This window comes from Pestalotiopsis fici (genome assembly GCF_000516985.1).
Source record: "Pestalotiopsis fici W106-1 unplaced genomic scaffold PFICI_Scf_12, whole genome shotgun sequence".
Classification (NCBI taxonomy): Eukaryota; Fungi; Ascomycota; class Sordariomycetes; order Amphisphaeriales; family Sporocadaceae; genus Pestalotiopsis; species Pestalotiopsis fici.
Window position 1 is genome coordinate 1,590,895 of NW_006917102.1, and position 16,884 is coordinate 1,607,778.

At 49.2% G+C, this 16,884-nt stretch overlaps 5 protein-coding genes across 5 annotated transcripts; 3 read left to right on the plus strand and 2 right to left on the minus strand.

Annotated features, from left to right (window-relative positions):
* Positions 1-442: 442 nt before the first annotated feature.
* On the plus strand, positions 443-1,414 carry PFICI_14221 (uncharacterized protein; the record flags this gene model as incomplete). The annotated part of the gene is made up of 1 exon (XM_007842802.1): positions 443-1,414. One exon carries the CDS (start codon positions 443-445, stop codon positions 1,412-1,414), a length of 972 nt encoding a protein of 323 aa, XP_007840993.1.
* Positions 1,415-1,869: 455 nt separating this feature from the next.
* PFICI_14222 (uncharacterized protein) lies at positions 1,870-3,625 on the plus strand (the record flags this gene model as incomplete). The annotated part of the gene is made up of 4 exons (XM_007842803.1): positions 1,870-2,562; positions 2,630-3,128; positions 3,187-3,288; positions 3,348-3,625. 4 exons carry the CDS (start codon positions 1,870-1,872, stop codon positions 3,623-3,625), a joined length of 1,572 nt encoding a protein of 523 aa, XP_007840994.1.
* Positions 3,626-4,733: 1,108 nt separating this feature from the next.
* PFICI_14223 (uncharacterized protein) lies at positions 4,734-6,741 on the minus strand (the record flags this gene model as incomplete). Its single annotated transcript, XM_007842804.1, has 3 exons — positions 4,734-5,978; positions 6,036-6,511; positions 6,561-6,741. 3 exons carry the CDS (start codon positions 6,739-6,741, stop codon positions 4,734-4,736), a joined length of 1,902 nt encoding a protein of 633 aa, XP_007840995.1.
* Positions 6,742-8,951: 2,210 nt separating this feature from the next.
* On the plus strand, positions 8,952-12,991 carry PFICI_14224 (Valine--tRNA ligase; the record flags this gene model as incomplete). The annotated part of the gene is made up of 12 exons (XM_007842805.1): positions 8,952-8,982; positions 9,054-9,552; positions 9,613-9,713; positions 9,769-9,956; positions 10,014-10,736; positions 10,799-11,009; positions 11,067-11,113; positions 11,249-11,385; positions 11,443-11,488; positions 11,589-11,628; positions 11,684-12,191; positions 12,256-12,991. 12 exons carry the CDS (start codon positions 8,952-8,954, stop codon positions 12,989-12,991), a joined length of 3,267 nt encoding a protein of 1,088 aa, XP_007840996.1.
* Positions 12,992-13,736: 745 nt separating this feature from the next.
* PFICI_14225 (uncharacterized protein) lies at positions 13,737-16,046 on the minus strand (the record flags this gene model as incomplete). The annotated part of the gene is made up of 3 exons (XM_007842806.1): positions 13,737-13,796; positions 13,853-15,075; positions 15,143-16,046. 3 exons carry the CDS (start codon positions 16,044-16,046, stop codon positions 13,737-13,739), a joined length of 2,187 nt encoding a protein of 728 aa, XP_007840997.1.
* Positions 16,047-16,884: the final 838 nt, after the last annotated feature.

Sequence of the window (16,884 nt, forward strand, 5' to 3'; positions counted from 1 at the left end):
CGCAACTCCTTGGTTTGACATTGCCGTTGCATACTCGAAGTCGGGCCCTTAGAATGATGGTGTAGGTACTTCGTGCTCAATGTAGAGTAATGTTCACTCCATTCTCAATGTGACGGATTGCTTACGCAAAGGTACGCATTATACCCGGTTTCTTCATGGTAGAACCAAAATGATTGTCTTGACTTATCGGAGCATGGCGTAGGATCTGACAATCTCATAGTGCTCCTCACTCCTACGATATGAGAATTTAGTTCTTTTGGTATTGCGAGATACTCCAAATATTTATGACACCGCGATTACGAGGTTTGTGAAGAATGCGAGGGTTTACCGTGCATAGTGCCTTGAATCGTGACACTATTGACTAGTACCATTGCTTAAGTCCTGTTTCTGGTTTGTCAACTATTCGCCAAGGTGACAGCAACGCTCTGGCAAACACCCCAGGATGCGTCCTTTGACCCCTCGAGCTTGGAGCTTGCCTCTATCGACAAAGGTTCATATTCGTCGAGCAACTAATGCTACTGCCCCATCTTTCAATCCATTTTCTGTGCAGTCACTTGCAGTTCCTCACCTGACTGCTAGGACTATTGAATATTCGATACAGCAGAATCATGTCAATGATGTTCACGAGCAACTCGGGCGCCATGGTATACTCAAGATCAGTTTGAGCTTCCCAGACCCAGAGAGCCGGTATCTTGAGCAACTGGTTTCAAGTCTCCACGAGTACTGCGGCCACCAGCTACCCATTACACACAGTGCCTCGCGTGGGTGGTTTTGGGACGTACGGCCAGAGAGCGTCGCCTTCCAGACAGCCAACCATCGCGCAAGATCAGAGACGATGGATGAATTCCCCTGGCATACCGACTGCAGCTATGAAGAATTGCCTCCACGGTATTTTGCACTCCAAGTCCTCCAGCATGACAGATTTGGCGGAGGTACTCTGTCGGCTATGAATATTGAGAGGCTCAATCAATCCTTGTCTCAATCCTCCCAGAGCTCGTTAATGAGACAGGAGTTTGGGATCAAAATTCCAAAAGAGTTTATCAAGGATCCGGCGAAACAGCAGATTGTGGGGAATTTAATGGCTATTGACCCGGAGAGCCAATCGTGTATGATGCGTTTTAGAAGAGATCTGGTGATACCAATGACGAAAAGCGCCTCGGATGCTCTCGAAGAACTTGATGCCTGCCTGAAGCGCGCAAACGCCACGGCCCAGGCAGAGTCGCAGTCAATCGTGCATCTCACCCCTTCCCGTCTTCCCACGGGCACCATTATTATGATGGATAACCGTCGTTGGTTGCATTCTCGGAACAATATCAACGACCCGAAGCGTCACCTGCGCCGCCTTCGTTGGGACGCCATCTCGTTCCCTGATAGCGGTAAAACAATGGAATTAAGGTCAAGCGGGCAAGATTAGGTTTTCATTGGGGTGGTCGATAATAAAATAGTGTATTATCTCCTTGTTCTTGCAGCCATATATACCTTCGTCTTTCAATCAAGCATGTTTAAAGGCTTTGTCAAATGTGTATAATCTGATTCCGCGCGCCTTTGGAACTGGACGATTTCTCCAGGGGACTTCCAAGTCAGTGAATTTTGCTTTAGTGGTTATTTGTGGAGAGGGCGGGGATTCCCACAGCGCTTGTCTCCGCCTTCTGCCTCTAATTCGAGGGGGTACTAATGCCACACTTATCCCCAATTCTTCGTTCAAGCCCCTGTAAGCGGCCCCCCGCTGTCACTCTGTGTAGATGGATACAGCTGAGTAGCAGCACTGAGGCTCTAATGTAAATATGAGCCCTGAAGACAGTCATCATTTTTGTCTTGTTCATTCTTGCAGTCATTACCCTTTTCAATCTATGTTGTACCTCCAACATCATGGATGAGTCTACTCCACTTCTTGAGAATCAATCGCATTCTCTCTCTCAAAAAAGGCTCTTGGTCATATTTCCTGCTCTTGCGCTCATACAGTTCACCTCGTTCCTGGACCAAACGTCCATATCCACCAGTCTTCCCGCCATCGCTTCGGCCCTCCATACGGGAGCCTCTATCTCTCTCGTCGGCGCTTGTTTTCTTATTACTAGCACAAGTATCCAACTCATCAATGGAAGGCTTTCGGATATTTTCAGCCGCAAGATCTCGCTTATCGCGGCTCTTTCAATTATGGGAGGGGGCAACGTGCTCTCGGGCTTTTCTGGGACACCTCTGCAATTGTTCGCCGCCAGAGCGTTTACCGGCTTTGGTGCCGGGGCCATAAATGCGCTTGTACAGATTGCGATTGCGGATATCACGACGTTAGAGCAGCGCGGCTATTACTTTGGCATAGTCGGTGCGGCGACGGCGCTGGGAAACGGGCTCGGTCCCGTCATAGGAGGGGCTTTGACGCAGGTTGCTGGATGGCGGTGGGCGTTCTGGTTTGTGAGCCCTCTGTGCTTTGTGGCTATTTGTTATCTCGTGTCAGTTTGGCCGACATCTTCTTCGACGCATGCCAAAGGCCGAGTCTGGGACAAGTTGAAGCTGGTGGACTGGGCTGGAGCCCTTGCCAGTCTTTTTGGCATTACTTTGTTCCTCGTGAGTATTTGCGTTGTTCTCCTCCGACCTGGCACATTTTGGGATTAACTAATGGGTTTTGAAACAGATTCCGATATCACAAGGCGGAACTACCATGTCATGGACCTCTCCGGTGACGATTGGCATGCTCATCGCTGGCGTGACGCTATTCGGCATCTTTTTGATTATCGAATGGCGATTTGCGAAACTGCCCCTGCTGCCATTCCGGCTTTTCAGCTACAATCGTTCCACGAATATTCTGATTTTCATTAACATTCTGATCGGCTGGATTTATTGGGGTAATTTGTTTGTTCTTCCGTTGTACCTGCAGAACGTCCGAGGGTTCAGTCCGTCTCAGGCTGGCGTTTTGCTCTTACCAATGGTCATCTCCCATGGAGTGACATCGGCTCTGACTGGCATTCTCATATCCTTTCTTGGACACTACAAACCCATTATTGTAACAGGAGCCACCTGCTGGGCTTTGGCCGCAGTCGCCAAGTTTTACATTGATCAAGACACCCAGATTTGGAGCCTCATCGTCGTCGGCATCCTCGACGGTGTAGGAGTCGGGTGTTCTTTGCAGCCTGGTTAGTGAACCTTGAACCTCCTGTATCGTATGTTTCGTCGCTGATAGAAATCCCCCAGTTCTTGTGGGACTTTTCGCAGCATCCGATTCCGATGACCGAGCCGTTTTAACAGGACTACGAAATTTCTTACGAGACATTGGAGGCGCAACTAGTACTACAGGTATGTGTTTGATTTAGCTGCTCCACACGACCGCTGGTTCTGACATGATACCCGTACAGTCTCTGGTGCTATCTTGAGCAACGTTTTATATGTCCAGTTAAAGTCCAGATTCAGCCCGGAACTTATCGCGAAACTGGTTTCATCAGCCAATGCACTGGAAAACTTGCATCTGACGGACGAAGAGAAAGCCCTGGTAAATCAAGGGTATATGGATGGGCTTCACGCTGTGTTCGCGTCATTTGCTGTACTCGTCGCCATCCATCTCGGCATGTGCTTATGTATCAAGGACTATGGATTGAAGCGTAATAGCCCTCCACAGATGCATCGGCAGACTTGAATCAAAGTCGTTGCTATTTCTGAATATAGCAGACTCTACAGAAGATGCATGCCCTGGTGTATGCGTGCTGTTACTCATGCTTACAAGCTAAGAAAGCAGAAAGAGACCACTCGCTCCCCTCCGTAAATTAGTGACGCAACAGTGCTATGAATGACCTGAGATGTGAGTTCTCCCGACGGTCTTTTGATTGCGATTATAGCAACCTTTTCTGGCTGCGTAAGGGAGGGGCATACACTAAATTCGGTATATTTAAGCATAGTATACAGAGACCATCCCGAGCAGTTGACTTTGTTCCAGTTGTGAAAAGGAGGGAGCCGAAATACCAAGATTGGGGATTGCTCCTACAGGATTCGCACTAGAACTATTTCCCAGTATTTCCAATTGCATCTAGTATAGGCGAGAGACCAGATTTGAAGATACACTTGGTGAGAGCGTATCTTTGCCTCTCGAGAACAAGCAGCGGGGTGGGCCTGCTGTAACGGCCTGGCCTGGACCTCATCAGTGGATCTGATCGCCCCAATCGCCAGACCACCACTCTTGCCGCCTTTCCAGGTTGTATTGGCCCGTACCTGCAGAGCTGGAGCTCGAGGCACTTTCCCTCGAATACCGCACCGTACACTACCATGCACACCTACCTACTTTTTGGTCTCGATATAGTATCCCGGTCTTGAGCCTCATTCTGCTGCTCCCACGCATTTATGCCTGTAGTTATGCTTACCCATTGTTGAGACAAATTGATTTCCCGCGACGTGATCTGCGCTGCTTGAATAAAAACATCGCACGTGCAGCCCGTCCTTCAGATCTACCTACTCCAGGGTTCTTTTGAGCTCGGATCCTCAAGCTCAGCCGTTCTTGTCTCACTATGTGTTGGAATATTTGAAATTGAAAAAGAGCATATTTTGCAGCCTCTTGGCAGATGAATCTAATCTTTTTCAAACACGCTTTCTATTTTCATGATTATGCTTCGGAGCGTCTTGAAAGACATAGTTGAGGCCACGATCATGCTGAGCCAACTCCCCAGAATGATTCGATACATGATTCATGCAACACTCTTGATGTCGTCAAGTCTCCTGGTTCCCAGCCTTGTTCGAGGCTCTGCATTCTTGTATTAGAACTTCATGCTTCCCTGTCGACCAACACTCTCAACATTAACTCCTAACTTGTTGAGTGTATTGATATTGGTAACACCTCGGCCATCGAATATCCATTTCGGCTTCTGGAGATGTTCTGCAATCTTGCTCCAATCCAACCTTTCTCGGGCTTTGTGTTCCGATAGGCTGTAGCCCGTTGAATCGTGACCCTGGCCAGGACAACAGTCAGGGCAGTCGTCTGTACATGAGGGCCCATGAACATACAGCTGTAATGGATCAGATCCAGCTAGACATGTACTCGATTCAAGCAGATACTGATGAAGAGCTAGGACTTGAGACTGAGATGGAGGGCCCTGCAGATCAAATGGCCTCGGGTCAACAGACCCAGCGCGAGGTCGCCCCAAGGATGGGGGCTTCGATGTATCCATGCGGAACTCCTCAAATTCAGTTGTAATAAGAACCGCGTGAGACGCCGCGCATGCCTGGTACGGGTTGTCGTACACTACTATAGGGCCGCCATCGGCCTTCAATTGTCCTTGAAGCAGCATCTTGATTTCATTTCGGACAACGGCCGGATTGCAACAAGGATCGAAGATTGCGATTTCTTTCGGGCCTTCTTGTAGTAGCGTTTCGATGATTTCCAAAGCCGGAGACTCCCGTGTATCGGACGTATCTGCTTTGAACGCATAACCGAGAACGGTAACCTTTTTTCCAATCAAGGTGTTATTAAGTGTCTTAATAACACGCTTACTGAAGCGGCCAAGTTGGTATTCGTTCATTGTAACAACTTGACGCCAGTAGTCACCGACCTCTTCAAGTCCGAGAGACTCAGCCAAATATATTAGGCTGAAAATATCCTTTTTGAAACAACTGCCACCAAATCCGATTCCAGCCTTTAGGAACTTGCTACCAATCCGTGGATCACAGCCGATGGACGCCGCGATTTCGGTTATATCTGCGCCAGTCTTTTCGCAGATTGCAGAAATAGAATTGATAGAGCTAATCCTTTGGGCCAACATGGAATTCGCAACTAGCTTAGCTAGTTCTGAAGACCAAATATTGGTTGTAATGATTCGTTGTCTAGGTACCCAAGTGGCATAGACATCGGCGAGTGCTTTAGATGCTTGTTGACCCGAGATTGTGACCGAACTTCCAATTAAAATACGGTCGGGGTTGAGGAGATCAGCCATAGCTGTACCGGCTGCCAGAAATTCCGGATTTGATAGGATCTCAAAATAGACACCTGGACGGTGGATTGATATCTAGCACCGCTGTCAGTTATCAGATGATCAATTGGTAGATGGTGCGGTGATACTAACCGTATCCTTCACGAGCTGCGCAGTTTTGCACGGTACGGTTGACTTTTCCACGATAATTGTTCCAGGCCGGGCGTGTTGTGCAACTATGCTGATGACTGCCTCAAAAGCGGTCATGTCCGTAGCACTGCCAGCACCAATACCCTTGGTTTTAGTCGGAGTGTTAACAGCGACAAACACCATATCGGCCTCGCTAATGCATTGGGCAATATTTGTAGAAAAAAAGAGATTCGGCGTGCGAGCTGGGATAGTATGCACGTTGTTTGATGATAAACCTCCGGAAGGGTTCATGAGAGGTGCATTAACAAATGAAACTTCTCTCGACCCATCTCGAGCGATCCGGACAACATGTCCAAGACCCGGCTCATAAATCGGCAGATGCTTGGAATTCCAGCGTTGAATGCGTTTCTCGTCCCTATCTACGACTGTAACGCGAATGTGTGGATTCTGGTATGCAATTACAGCCGCGGTTGGACCGCCTGATTGGAATTAGCCATTGGCCATAGGAAATAGGATCGAACAACTCACCGACATAGCCAGCGCCGACACAGCAAATATTGCGTACAGAAAATGGCTGGGCATTAGGTGACGCGTTTAGGGAAGGATCAAACGTCAAGCTACCTTCGGGAGTAGAAGGAACTGTAGAGTCACCACTCTCTGTGATATCACCATCATGAGTGCTGGCAGTTGGCCGAGGAGAGAAATCCATCTTGACAAAATAGTGCAAATCTGAAACGCTCAGTCTGCAGAGCCATCTGCTTTCTGAAGGTTCCGGACTTGTAGAGAAGAGAAAGGTACGAGAAAAGAAGTGTCGGGCGTAAGATCAAGTGTTGCGAGATTCCGGAAACACTGCGATCAAGTCCGTGATACTTCAAAGAAGGACTACAGTGATTTTGAATTGCAACAGGTCTCATTAATACACCATACGGGCCTCAAGGATACAAAGTGCGTGCTAGTCTGGAATCTCGGCCAATGGGCTTAAGCGAATATTAGGTATTCTGGAGTAAATCCTTCTAGAGAAGATACATCTCAGATACTGCGTAGTAGCATAACTTCAGGATGACTTGGCACCAGAGATTTGATTCCAATTTGAGCCAAAGAAGATAGTCCTTGGCAGGTACGTAGCGATTTTGGATGTCTATGGACTCTAAAAGTCCTGGAACATGAACCTTGCCAGGCAAGTACACTACTATGTAAGCATTTAGCACTTAACATCCTTCCTAGTGTGCTGGAGACACCGCTATATACTGGGTGAACAGGTGGGGCTTCCCGTGAAATGACAAGTCGTACTCCGTACCTCCTGTATCCCTGATCGGTTAGATAATGTTGATGGAGATGATGCTTACCTGATACAGCTTAAACTGTCTTTTCCATATGTGTTTACTGTTTATTTTCATGATTTATGCTCTGTGCCTCTCAGATTCTGTAGGATCAAGCTTATCCAAGTTTAGTGGTGCCGGGTGAATGCCTGGCATCCCTGTTACAGCCCACCTGACCTGGACTGTGAGAGCGATATTCTATCCACTATTTGACAATTGCCATCGTGTCATCGGAATCTTCAGCCGCTTCAAAAGACCCTGCATACCATCTACAGTAGGCAGGTAGTTAGGTAGTTACATACCTGGCCTAGGTATGTACAAGTTGGTGCCATGTAACATGTACTGTGGTTGAGTGTGGTTATTTTGTCTCGTATTCACATACCGACCAGCGCTCCTCATCGCGGGGTTTTTCTTCAATAAGCATAAAAACTGCTATTGCAACGACACAGACAAATGTACTTACCAAGGCACTCGCTTCTGAGAAACCTATGTACTGCCCATTGATCTTTACAGAGGACCTTTCGCAAGCGTTGTGCTCTACTAAGATTCTAAACTGACTAACCTAGCGTTTTACTTGTCATCCCTCGCCTTCTGCCTTCGTCCTCTTGGTCTTACCACAAAAACGTCTCAAAGGGGTGGATTCCATTGCAGTAATAGTAGGTTTTGGTACTGTATCTAGCATTTTCGCACGTCTTCCAATCTTCCATATTCTTGTGTTGCGATCGCCCTGCTTCTGCAATCAGGTTGGATACTGGAAGCTTTCCAGACCCACGGGAGAAAAAAGCTAACGCAGCAGACACTGTCGTCATCGTCAGTCTTGGGATATTTTCCCGAACTATCTGGCGGAACAAGAGTATTGTTGCTGGGTGTATAGGAGGACAGCGATAGCTATTGGCAGTTAGAGTACTCTACTATGAATACAGCCTTTCAAGTGCGTACTATAGTATGAAGGAACTGGTATGGAAGCTTATGACAGAGTTCGCAACTTGTGTCAAGTGAATTACGTAGGTACATGTTCTGAATTACATACGTCCACTTGAGCATCTAAGTCGCTTAGTACCTATCTCTAGTGCTAACTGTTTAGATTTCCAGCACTCTATTGTTCGTTGGAGAGCTGTACTAGCGCTCTTTAGCGCCCGTACTCTATTTTGCAGTCAGCGCCAGAATTGCACTGAGCCTTCCCCTCCTAGCTACTGTGTAGTATAGCAGAACTTTACGGTGTCCAATTGAACGCATGCCACTGATGCAAATACTCTTTACTCTGTACGTCGTTCAGAATTGGTGGGGCTTGTCATGACTAGTAAACGGTTCTGACTCTGTAATAGTCGCTGATCGAACTCGTCCAATGCAAGGTAGGAAGCTGTTTCACCCTAATCAGCCGAGCTTGACCCGCGCAGCGTGACTCACGTCCTGCCATGAGGTGAAGGAGGGGTAGCTTTTCAGTGGAAGTAAACATCTTTCCTTACTGCAACGTGAAGCTAAACATTGCCTTGCGCGTTATTCTTTGCCGACCTCCACGACGTCGTCTCAATCGCTTTTGCGTGCGCTCCTTGCGCGCTCGTCGGCGCCGTTCGTCACTAGATCATTCAGCACCTTGACAATGGCTTCTAACAGGGCACCAGGAAACCCGAGTAAGTCCAGTCATGTAGAGCCCGACGCCCAAGATTGAGCACCTCGCTGATATACTTTTCCCACGACGAAGCTGGCGCAGCCACTCCGCAACAGGATGGTACACCGATTCCCGTGTCTAGCGACACCAAACCCGCCATTGAGCCGAGTGCAGCCAGCCAGGACGCGACACAGCCCCCCGCCCAGCCCAAAGTGAAGACCGAGAAGGAGCTCGAACGAGAACGTAAGAAGGCAGAAAAGCAGGCCCTATTCGAGAAAAAGAAAGCCGCCAAGGCCGAAGCAGCTGCCGCCACTGCGAAGAAGTCCAAAGAGAAGGAGAAGGTCAAGAAGCCCGAGGTCGAGGTCCTGCCCCCCTACGTTGAGGAAACTCCGGAAGGAGAGAAGAAGCGACTCAGGCCGTTTGACGACCCTTATTATTCCTCGTATCACCCCGCTGCTGTCGAGTCGGCTTGGTACTCATGGTGGGAGAAGGAGGGATACTTCAAGCCGCAATTCACACCGGAAGGCAATGTCAAGCCCGAGGGCAAGTTCGTCATTGTTGTGCCTCCCCCGAATGTCACGGGAGCCCTGCAGTAAGCCCTCTGACTCATACATCTTCCAAGCTCAACGTGGCTAATCATTGGCATGAACAGTATGGGCCATGCCCTGGGCAACTCACTGCAAGACCTGATGATCCGCTACAACCGACAAAAGGGAAAAACTACATTGTGGCTGCCCGGTTGCGACCATGCTGGTAAGCTTTCCACTAACATATCATGCTCAATCAACATTGTCTGACGATTTTCAAGGCATCGCAACACAGAGCGTGGTGGAGAAGGCGCTCTATAAAAAGAACAAACAGACTAGACATGAGCTTGGGAGAACAAAGTTCATCGAGCTCGTACAAGATTGGAAGGAGGATTACCACCAGAAGATCAACAATGCCTTCAGAAAAATGGGAAGCAGTCTGGATTGGAGTAGAGAGGCATTCACAATGGTGCGTACTCCCAGTTTTCATATCGTAGTGGTGGCATTTACACTGAACCCTCATTAGGACGAGCACTTTTCATCAGCTGTCGCAGATGTTTTCATCAAATTCCACGAAGAGGGCATCATCTATCGAGCTAACCGTCTAGTCAACTGGGATTCCACATTGACCACGGCTCTGAGCAATGTCGAGGTGGACAGCAAGGAGTTGTCAGGACGAACACTCCTTGACGTACCTGGCTACGAGAGAAAGGTCGAGTTCGGAATCATTGTTCACTTCAAGTATCCGATTGAGAACTCGGAGGAGACCATTGAAGTCGCCACAACGCGTCCCGAGACCATGCTGGGTGACAGTGGTATCGCTGTACATCCCGAGGATCCTCGGTACACTCATCTAGTGGGCAAATTTGCCGTCCATCCCTTCATCGAGGGCCGGAGGCTTCCAATCGTGGCCGACCGATATGTCGACCGCGAATTTGGTACTGGTGCCGTCAAACTGACTCCCGCGCACGACCTAAACGATTTCAAGCTGGGAACAACTCACAATCTCGAGTTCATCAATATCTTGACAGATGATGGCTTGATTAACGAAAATGGTGGCCCGTACCAAGGCCAGAAGCGATTCGATGTCCGGTACTCTATTCAAGAGGATCTAAAGAAACTCGGCCTCTACGTGGATAAGAAGGACAACCCCATGAGTGTACCGCTCTCGGAAAGGACCAAGGATGTCGTCGAACCCCTCATGAAACCACAATGGTGGGTGAAGATGGCTGATCTCACAGAACCAGCTGTAAGTCCCACCAACTCTATATCTATCTCTGCACTGTCTTATTTGCTCATATTTTGTCTTAGATCAAAGCAGTCGAGACCGGCCAGATCAAGATCAGGCCCGACTCCGCAGAGAGAAACTACCTCCAGTGGATGGCAAACATCAACGACTGGTGCATTTCAAGACAATTGTGGTGGGGACATCAGTGCCCTGTGTATCGAGTTCGCTTTGAAGACGAAGAGGACGGTCCTGATACCGACGACAGATGGTTCGCGGCACGAACTGAGGAAGAAGGTATGGCAGTCTTATTACCAAATGCTTTCTGAGCGTTGAATACTGATGAGAGTATAGCCTCCGCCAAAGCCAAGAAGGCATTCCCCGACAGGAAGTTTGAACTGGTTAGTCAATACCCTTATCCCTTCCTTTTTTTTCTTAAATAGTCCGAGCTGTCACGTAGTGCATCTCTCGGTGAATATTATTATTCTGGGTTCGCCAGAGGCCTACGACTAAGAGACTTACGAATGAGATAATAGATTCGAGATGAAGATGTCCTTGATACATGGTTCAGCTCTGGTCTCTGGCCATTTGCAACTCTTGGCTGGCCCAATAATACTCCGGACATGTCTCGTCTCTTCCCTACCAGTGTCCTAGAGACTGGATGGGATATCATGTAAGTCTAACCTGCGCGCGCAGAAGCCCTGCGAAAAGCTGACTCAGAGTTCTGCAGTCCCTTCTGGGTCGCTCGCATGATCTTCCTCGGTATCAAACTAACTGTAAGTTTCAAAACAATGCACATGGGGCGACTTGTAACAGAGGCAAATATTTGCGCTGCGTCTCCCCTCGACACGGTAGAAATACTAACCGGATGAACAGGGCCAAGTGCCATTCTCCGAGGTCTTTTGTCATTCTCTGAGTAAGTCAACAGTCGCAGATCCGGTCTAGCTTACGCAGAGCTAACGTATTTATAGTTCGAGACTCCGATGGACGGAAGATGAGCAAATCACTCGGCAATGTTATTGATCCTTTAGATGTGACTCGCGGCATCGAGCTCCAAGCTCTCCACGACAAGCTACTGGTTGGCAACCTTGCTCCTGCCGAAGTTAAGAAAGCTACCGCATACCAGAAGACGGCATTCCCACAAGGCATTCCCGAATGCGGAGCAGACGCGCTTCGCTTCGCTCTCATTGCCTACACTACAGGCGGCGGCGATATCAATTTCGAAATCAATGTCATCTACCTGTACAGACGCTTCTGCAACAAGATCTGGAACGCCTGCAAGTATGTCCTTGGCAAGTTGGAAGCCGTCGACGGCTTTGTTCCCGCAAAGAAGGCGGGTCTTACTGGACATGAGTCGCTATCCGAGCTCTGGATTCTCAGGAAGATGAACAATGCTGCAAAGGAAGTTTCTGAGGCCCTGGAGCAGAGAGATTTCATGAAGAGTGCCAACCTTGTGTACGCCTACTGGTACTTCCAGCTGTAAGCACCCCTCAGCACCGCTTGGCACAACCTAAACATGCTCGACTAACCATCAATCATCTAGTTGCGATGTCTTCATCGAAAACTCCAAGACATTAATCCAGGAGGGTTCTGAAGCTCAGGTGCATTCTGCGATTCAAACACTCTACACCGCTCTGGAAAATGCTCTCGTCCTTTCGCACCCATTCCTCCCCTTCATCACAGAAGAGCTGTGGCAAAGGCTCCCCAGGAGGCAAGGTGATGAAACAAAGAGCATCATGTTGGCGAAATACCCGGAATGGGACCCGCAATTTGAGAACCCAGAGGCTGAGGCTGCATACGACATTGTTCTGGGCTGCTCGAAGGGCGTTCGATCCCTGATTGCCGAATACGCGGTCAAGGATGAGGCAAAGATCTTCATTCAGGCCTATGACGCAGCGTCGCACAAGACTGTACTGGAGCAGAAGTCTTCTATCCGTTCTCTCAGCGGCAAGGGCCCCATGGACATCGAGATCCTCTCTCCGGAACATACTCGCCCTACCGGCTGTGTTGCTTTCCCCGTGTCCAGCGCCGTTTCGGTCTTCATCTACGTCAAGGACCGCGTCAATTTCGATGAGGAGATCGTGAAAGCAACGAAGAAACTGGAGAAGACCCGTGCTGCTGCCCAAAAGCAGCACAAGCTTATTCAGGATCCGGTGTACCTAGAGAAATCTCCTGTCGCAACGCAAAATACCGACAAGAAGAAGCTTGTTGATCTAGAAAGCGAGGTCAACGGCCTTGAGACAACCATTGAGCAATTTAAGCTGCTGAAGCTAGAGTAAGAGAGGACCGATACCGTAGATGACTAGGTTAGGCCAATAGAGCAACAGACCAATGTAGTATCAGTTTTCTCAAAATAACGTTGCCCTGCATCATTTCGAAAGGGCGGGGTCTCTTTCCGATCGCTTCACACGTTTACATCACAGATGCGCTGATGGCAATCTTGCTTGTCTGATACATTCACTATGAGCAGATCGGGCGGAAGTCTCCATTGGTTTGATTCTAGACTTGTCTTGCTCGCCCAACTTGACTGTCAGCTTCCAGATCCAAACTTGCAGGATATCTGGGCTGCACAGAATTGAAAATTGATTGTTTTTTTNTTTTTTTTTTTTTGGTGTGTCCCTTAAATACATGGTCAGGAATGGATTCCAGACTGTCTCTAGCTCATTTCGCCCGGCGCGTGGTCTGGAAGCGTTAGGGTCCGAATCTCCTCAAACCTCAGACCCTGGCAGGCCTGGAGAGGATTGGCTAAAACTGAACATGAGCCACTGCCAAAGGCTAGAACCTGCTCATAGTGCACACGTCTTGCAGTAGAGAGAGACATGGGGATCAGGACCTCGCGCAATGCATGTAAGATGCAGAGCAAAGCTACTTGACAAATTCCTTCATAGGGTGTGCCTGTTCCCATCTGTCAACTTCCAGACGTTGAAATTGCATCTGTTAGTCCAACAATGTGGCCAATTGAGCCCTGAAACGAGTTTGGAATCCACGCGGTGGGATAGATTTTGACTTCAATCTTGCTTAATTTTACAACTTCACGAGATCGGCAGCATCCTTGATCTTGCCCTGAATGATGTCCATCCAGCCCTGAACATGTTTAGCATGAATGTTGGACAGAATGGAGGCTCGTGAGATATGCTTACCTGGGCTTTCTCCAAGTCCCCTGCATCAAGGCTCCAGTAAAGGCGAGGGAACTCGGGCGGATCCGTGTAGAAGGCAGAAAATTCATAAATCAGATGCGCATTCTTATAGCAAAATTGGCGCTCCAGGTTCAAGTACTTTTGATTCACTTGTCGCATCGTCTCGGAACTTTCAGTTGACTTGAGAGAGGAGGCGTAAGCATCCAAGATTATGCTTGCATTGTGATATTCTTCGATGGCATCCTCCAGGGGCCCGAGGTCGAAAGATGCTGCGCCTGGGATAGAGTCTTTGATTCTTTTGACATACTTGTGCATCGCGACAGCGTACTCGGCAGCCCCCATCTGCAGGACGGGAGTCTCGGACAAGTACGCCGCTATCAGAGACCAGATCTTTGCAGATGCGACGTGATACTTCCACCCCGGGTCGCCACTAGAGTTCATCCATGCAAAGGTATCGAAGTTTGAGTGGTAGGCCCAGTACACCGCACCGAAGCTAAAGTCAACAGTCGACACACAGGCTGTCTCGAGGAATGGGATCGCGTCTCCTCCTCCCGCCGCGATCAAGTCTCCGCTCCAGTGGTCAAAGACTGTTGAGCCCTCGGGTGAAGCAACCGCTTTTGTGGCCCGGTGAATCACGTCCCGCAAGAGTGGCGTTGCTTTGACCTGGAAGTCGGTGCCTCCTGCTGCAACGACGACGTTCAGATAGGCCACGGCCGTCTTCTGAAGCCAGGGGAGATGCTCGGCTATCCACGGCTGGGACCCAACCTGTCCGACCTCTGCACCCTCCCAGCTGACAAACATGATGGTTCGCCGCGGCCGCCATCCCCTCTTGTACGCCGTGCCGAAGCTTCGGGCGACTTCCATCAAGGCGGCAGCACCGCTAATGGAGTCGCCGGCTCCGGGTCCCCACGAGTCGCGATGGTTTCCTAGAATGATTACCTCATCCTCAATTTCGCCTTTGATGGTGCCGAATACTTGGTACACGTCCTTGTTTGGGAAGCTCATCTGATTATCCAGATTCAAGACGATGTGCGACGGCGATGGGCCGACATGGTAGTCTACTCCCTTGTAGTACAGACCGCCTCCATGCCACTCACTGCTCATCTCAGATGCCTTTGGTCCATGGCCGTTGAGCGCCTTGAGGAATGGCAAGATATCTCCGTATGAGACTGGAAGTGAGGGAATGTAACGTCCCGGTTCACTGGGATTACCAGCACTGGCGTTACCTGGAGATTTTGTTAATCAATATGCCTGGATACAGTGGATTAAAGTAAGATGAAGAAGATAACTCACGAATTGATCCCATTGCACCTCTCTCAATGCACGTTGCGGGCCGAGCTGGCCCGTCTGGGTATGTTTTATACCCGTTGGCTTCAGTTATGTTGCCGTCCAGTTGTGGATCTGAGTATGTCAAGATGCCAATGAGACCTCGCTCTGCCGCAAAGGTCATTTTCTCTGCCCGATAGCCCATGCCATACTTGACAATGGCAATCTTGCCTTCCAGCGGAATGTTGTTTTGCTCCAGTTCGTCATAGTCTGAGCCACGGCCAAAGTTTGCATACACAAACTGCGCCGTCACATTGCCGCTAGCAGACGCCCCGTGGAAAGCGGGAGTCCGAATCGTGGACTCGTCGGTGGATGGCAGTTCTTCCATCAACTTGGCCTCGTACTTTACGGCAGAAGGGGACAGAGGATCCGACGTGTCTATCAATGCCAGCCGTTGGAATACGGGCTCGCTGATGGATGCATTGTACCTGACGATCTCGGTCTCTGGTATGCCAAACTCTCCCCATTTCTTCTGGGTCCAGAGACCTTGTGCTTTGCCCTCTCCAGCAAAGTGGCTCTCAGAGGTGTAGTAGTAGGCCCAATCTGCGGCGTGGGACGCATCGGGCTCGGAAAGCAGGATGGCCTCCAGCGCCGGCAACGTGAAGTTTTCTTCAAGAAGTGGTTGGGTGAAGGGAGGATGAGACGTCCAGGGTTGGACATAGAGTAGCTGGCCGGATATGCTTTTCTGGTATGAGAGTGCTGTCAAAGCAATTGTTGTGACTGCAATGGCAACGAACAAGACGCGTCTTGCCGATGCAAACGAGAACGCCCCCCGTCTTGGAACAATAGTGCCTCGATCATCTTTGTGACATGCTCCAATGTCCAAGAGTTTGGTATCTTGCGCAGTATGATAGTCCGACCTGCGCGACATATCTACTTCCTGCTGTCGCATCTGATTGATGTTGACTTTGCTGCTGCTCCTGTCTCACTGTGATCTGCCTGTCGTCCTTATGTAACAGGGCCTTGCTTGGAGGAATCATTTGTGCATCATGACATGATTATTGATATATCAAAGCGTATCGTACTATGCAAGTATTGAATTGACGGGGGAAATCTAGTGGGGTTTCCGGATGCTTCGCCTCCTTCTTGCAGGACATTCGTGGCCACCAGCTTCAGTCACAGAAGGATGGGAATCCATCTCGAAAAGTACCTACCCAAGGGCGTATAGCTTCTAGACTGTGGGTTCACGTGCCGCAAGCTAATGCGCCTAGATCTGCAACTTTGCCAAACTGTGGAGCCGGCACCATTCTCATCCGTTGGAAAGACCCTGAAAGATACATTACATACCGAGATACTATGTATCTAGGTACCTAGCAAGAAACTTATATACTATATAGTAGTAGACATTGCCCCGCAACCCCGCTATGCTGACTGTGCTGGCAAGCATTGTGGTTTTGAGGGTTGCAGGGTATTGTTCTGCAGCATTTTAGATACCTGGATAGGTCAAGTACCTTGGTGTACATAATTAACCTACATGAAGGTTAAGGTACCCGTGGCCCACTAGGCTAGGTTAGCTTGGTCGTACTATGTACCTACCCATGAGGTTTGGACAGCTACACCTCGGCTTCCTAACCATCCACTATACTATCAGCAACCTTGGTTTGCTATCTACTTTGTATCGTGTAGAAGGATGCATCCTCCTTTAGCTGATGCATTACCTAACCACTTGTCCCCTGATCGCTGTAAGACGCCAGCCAGCCTTCCGGCCT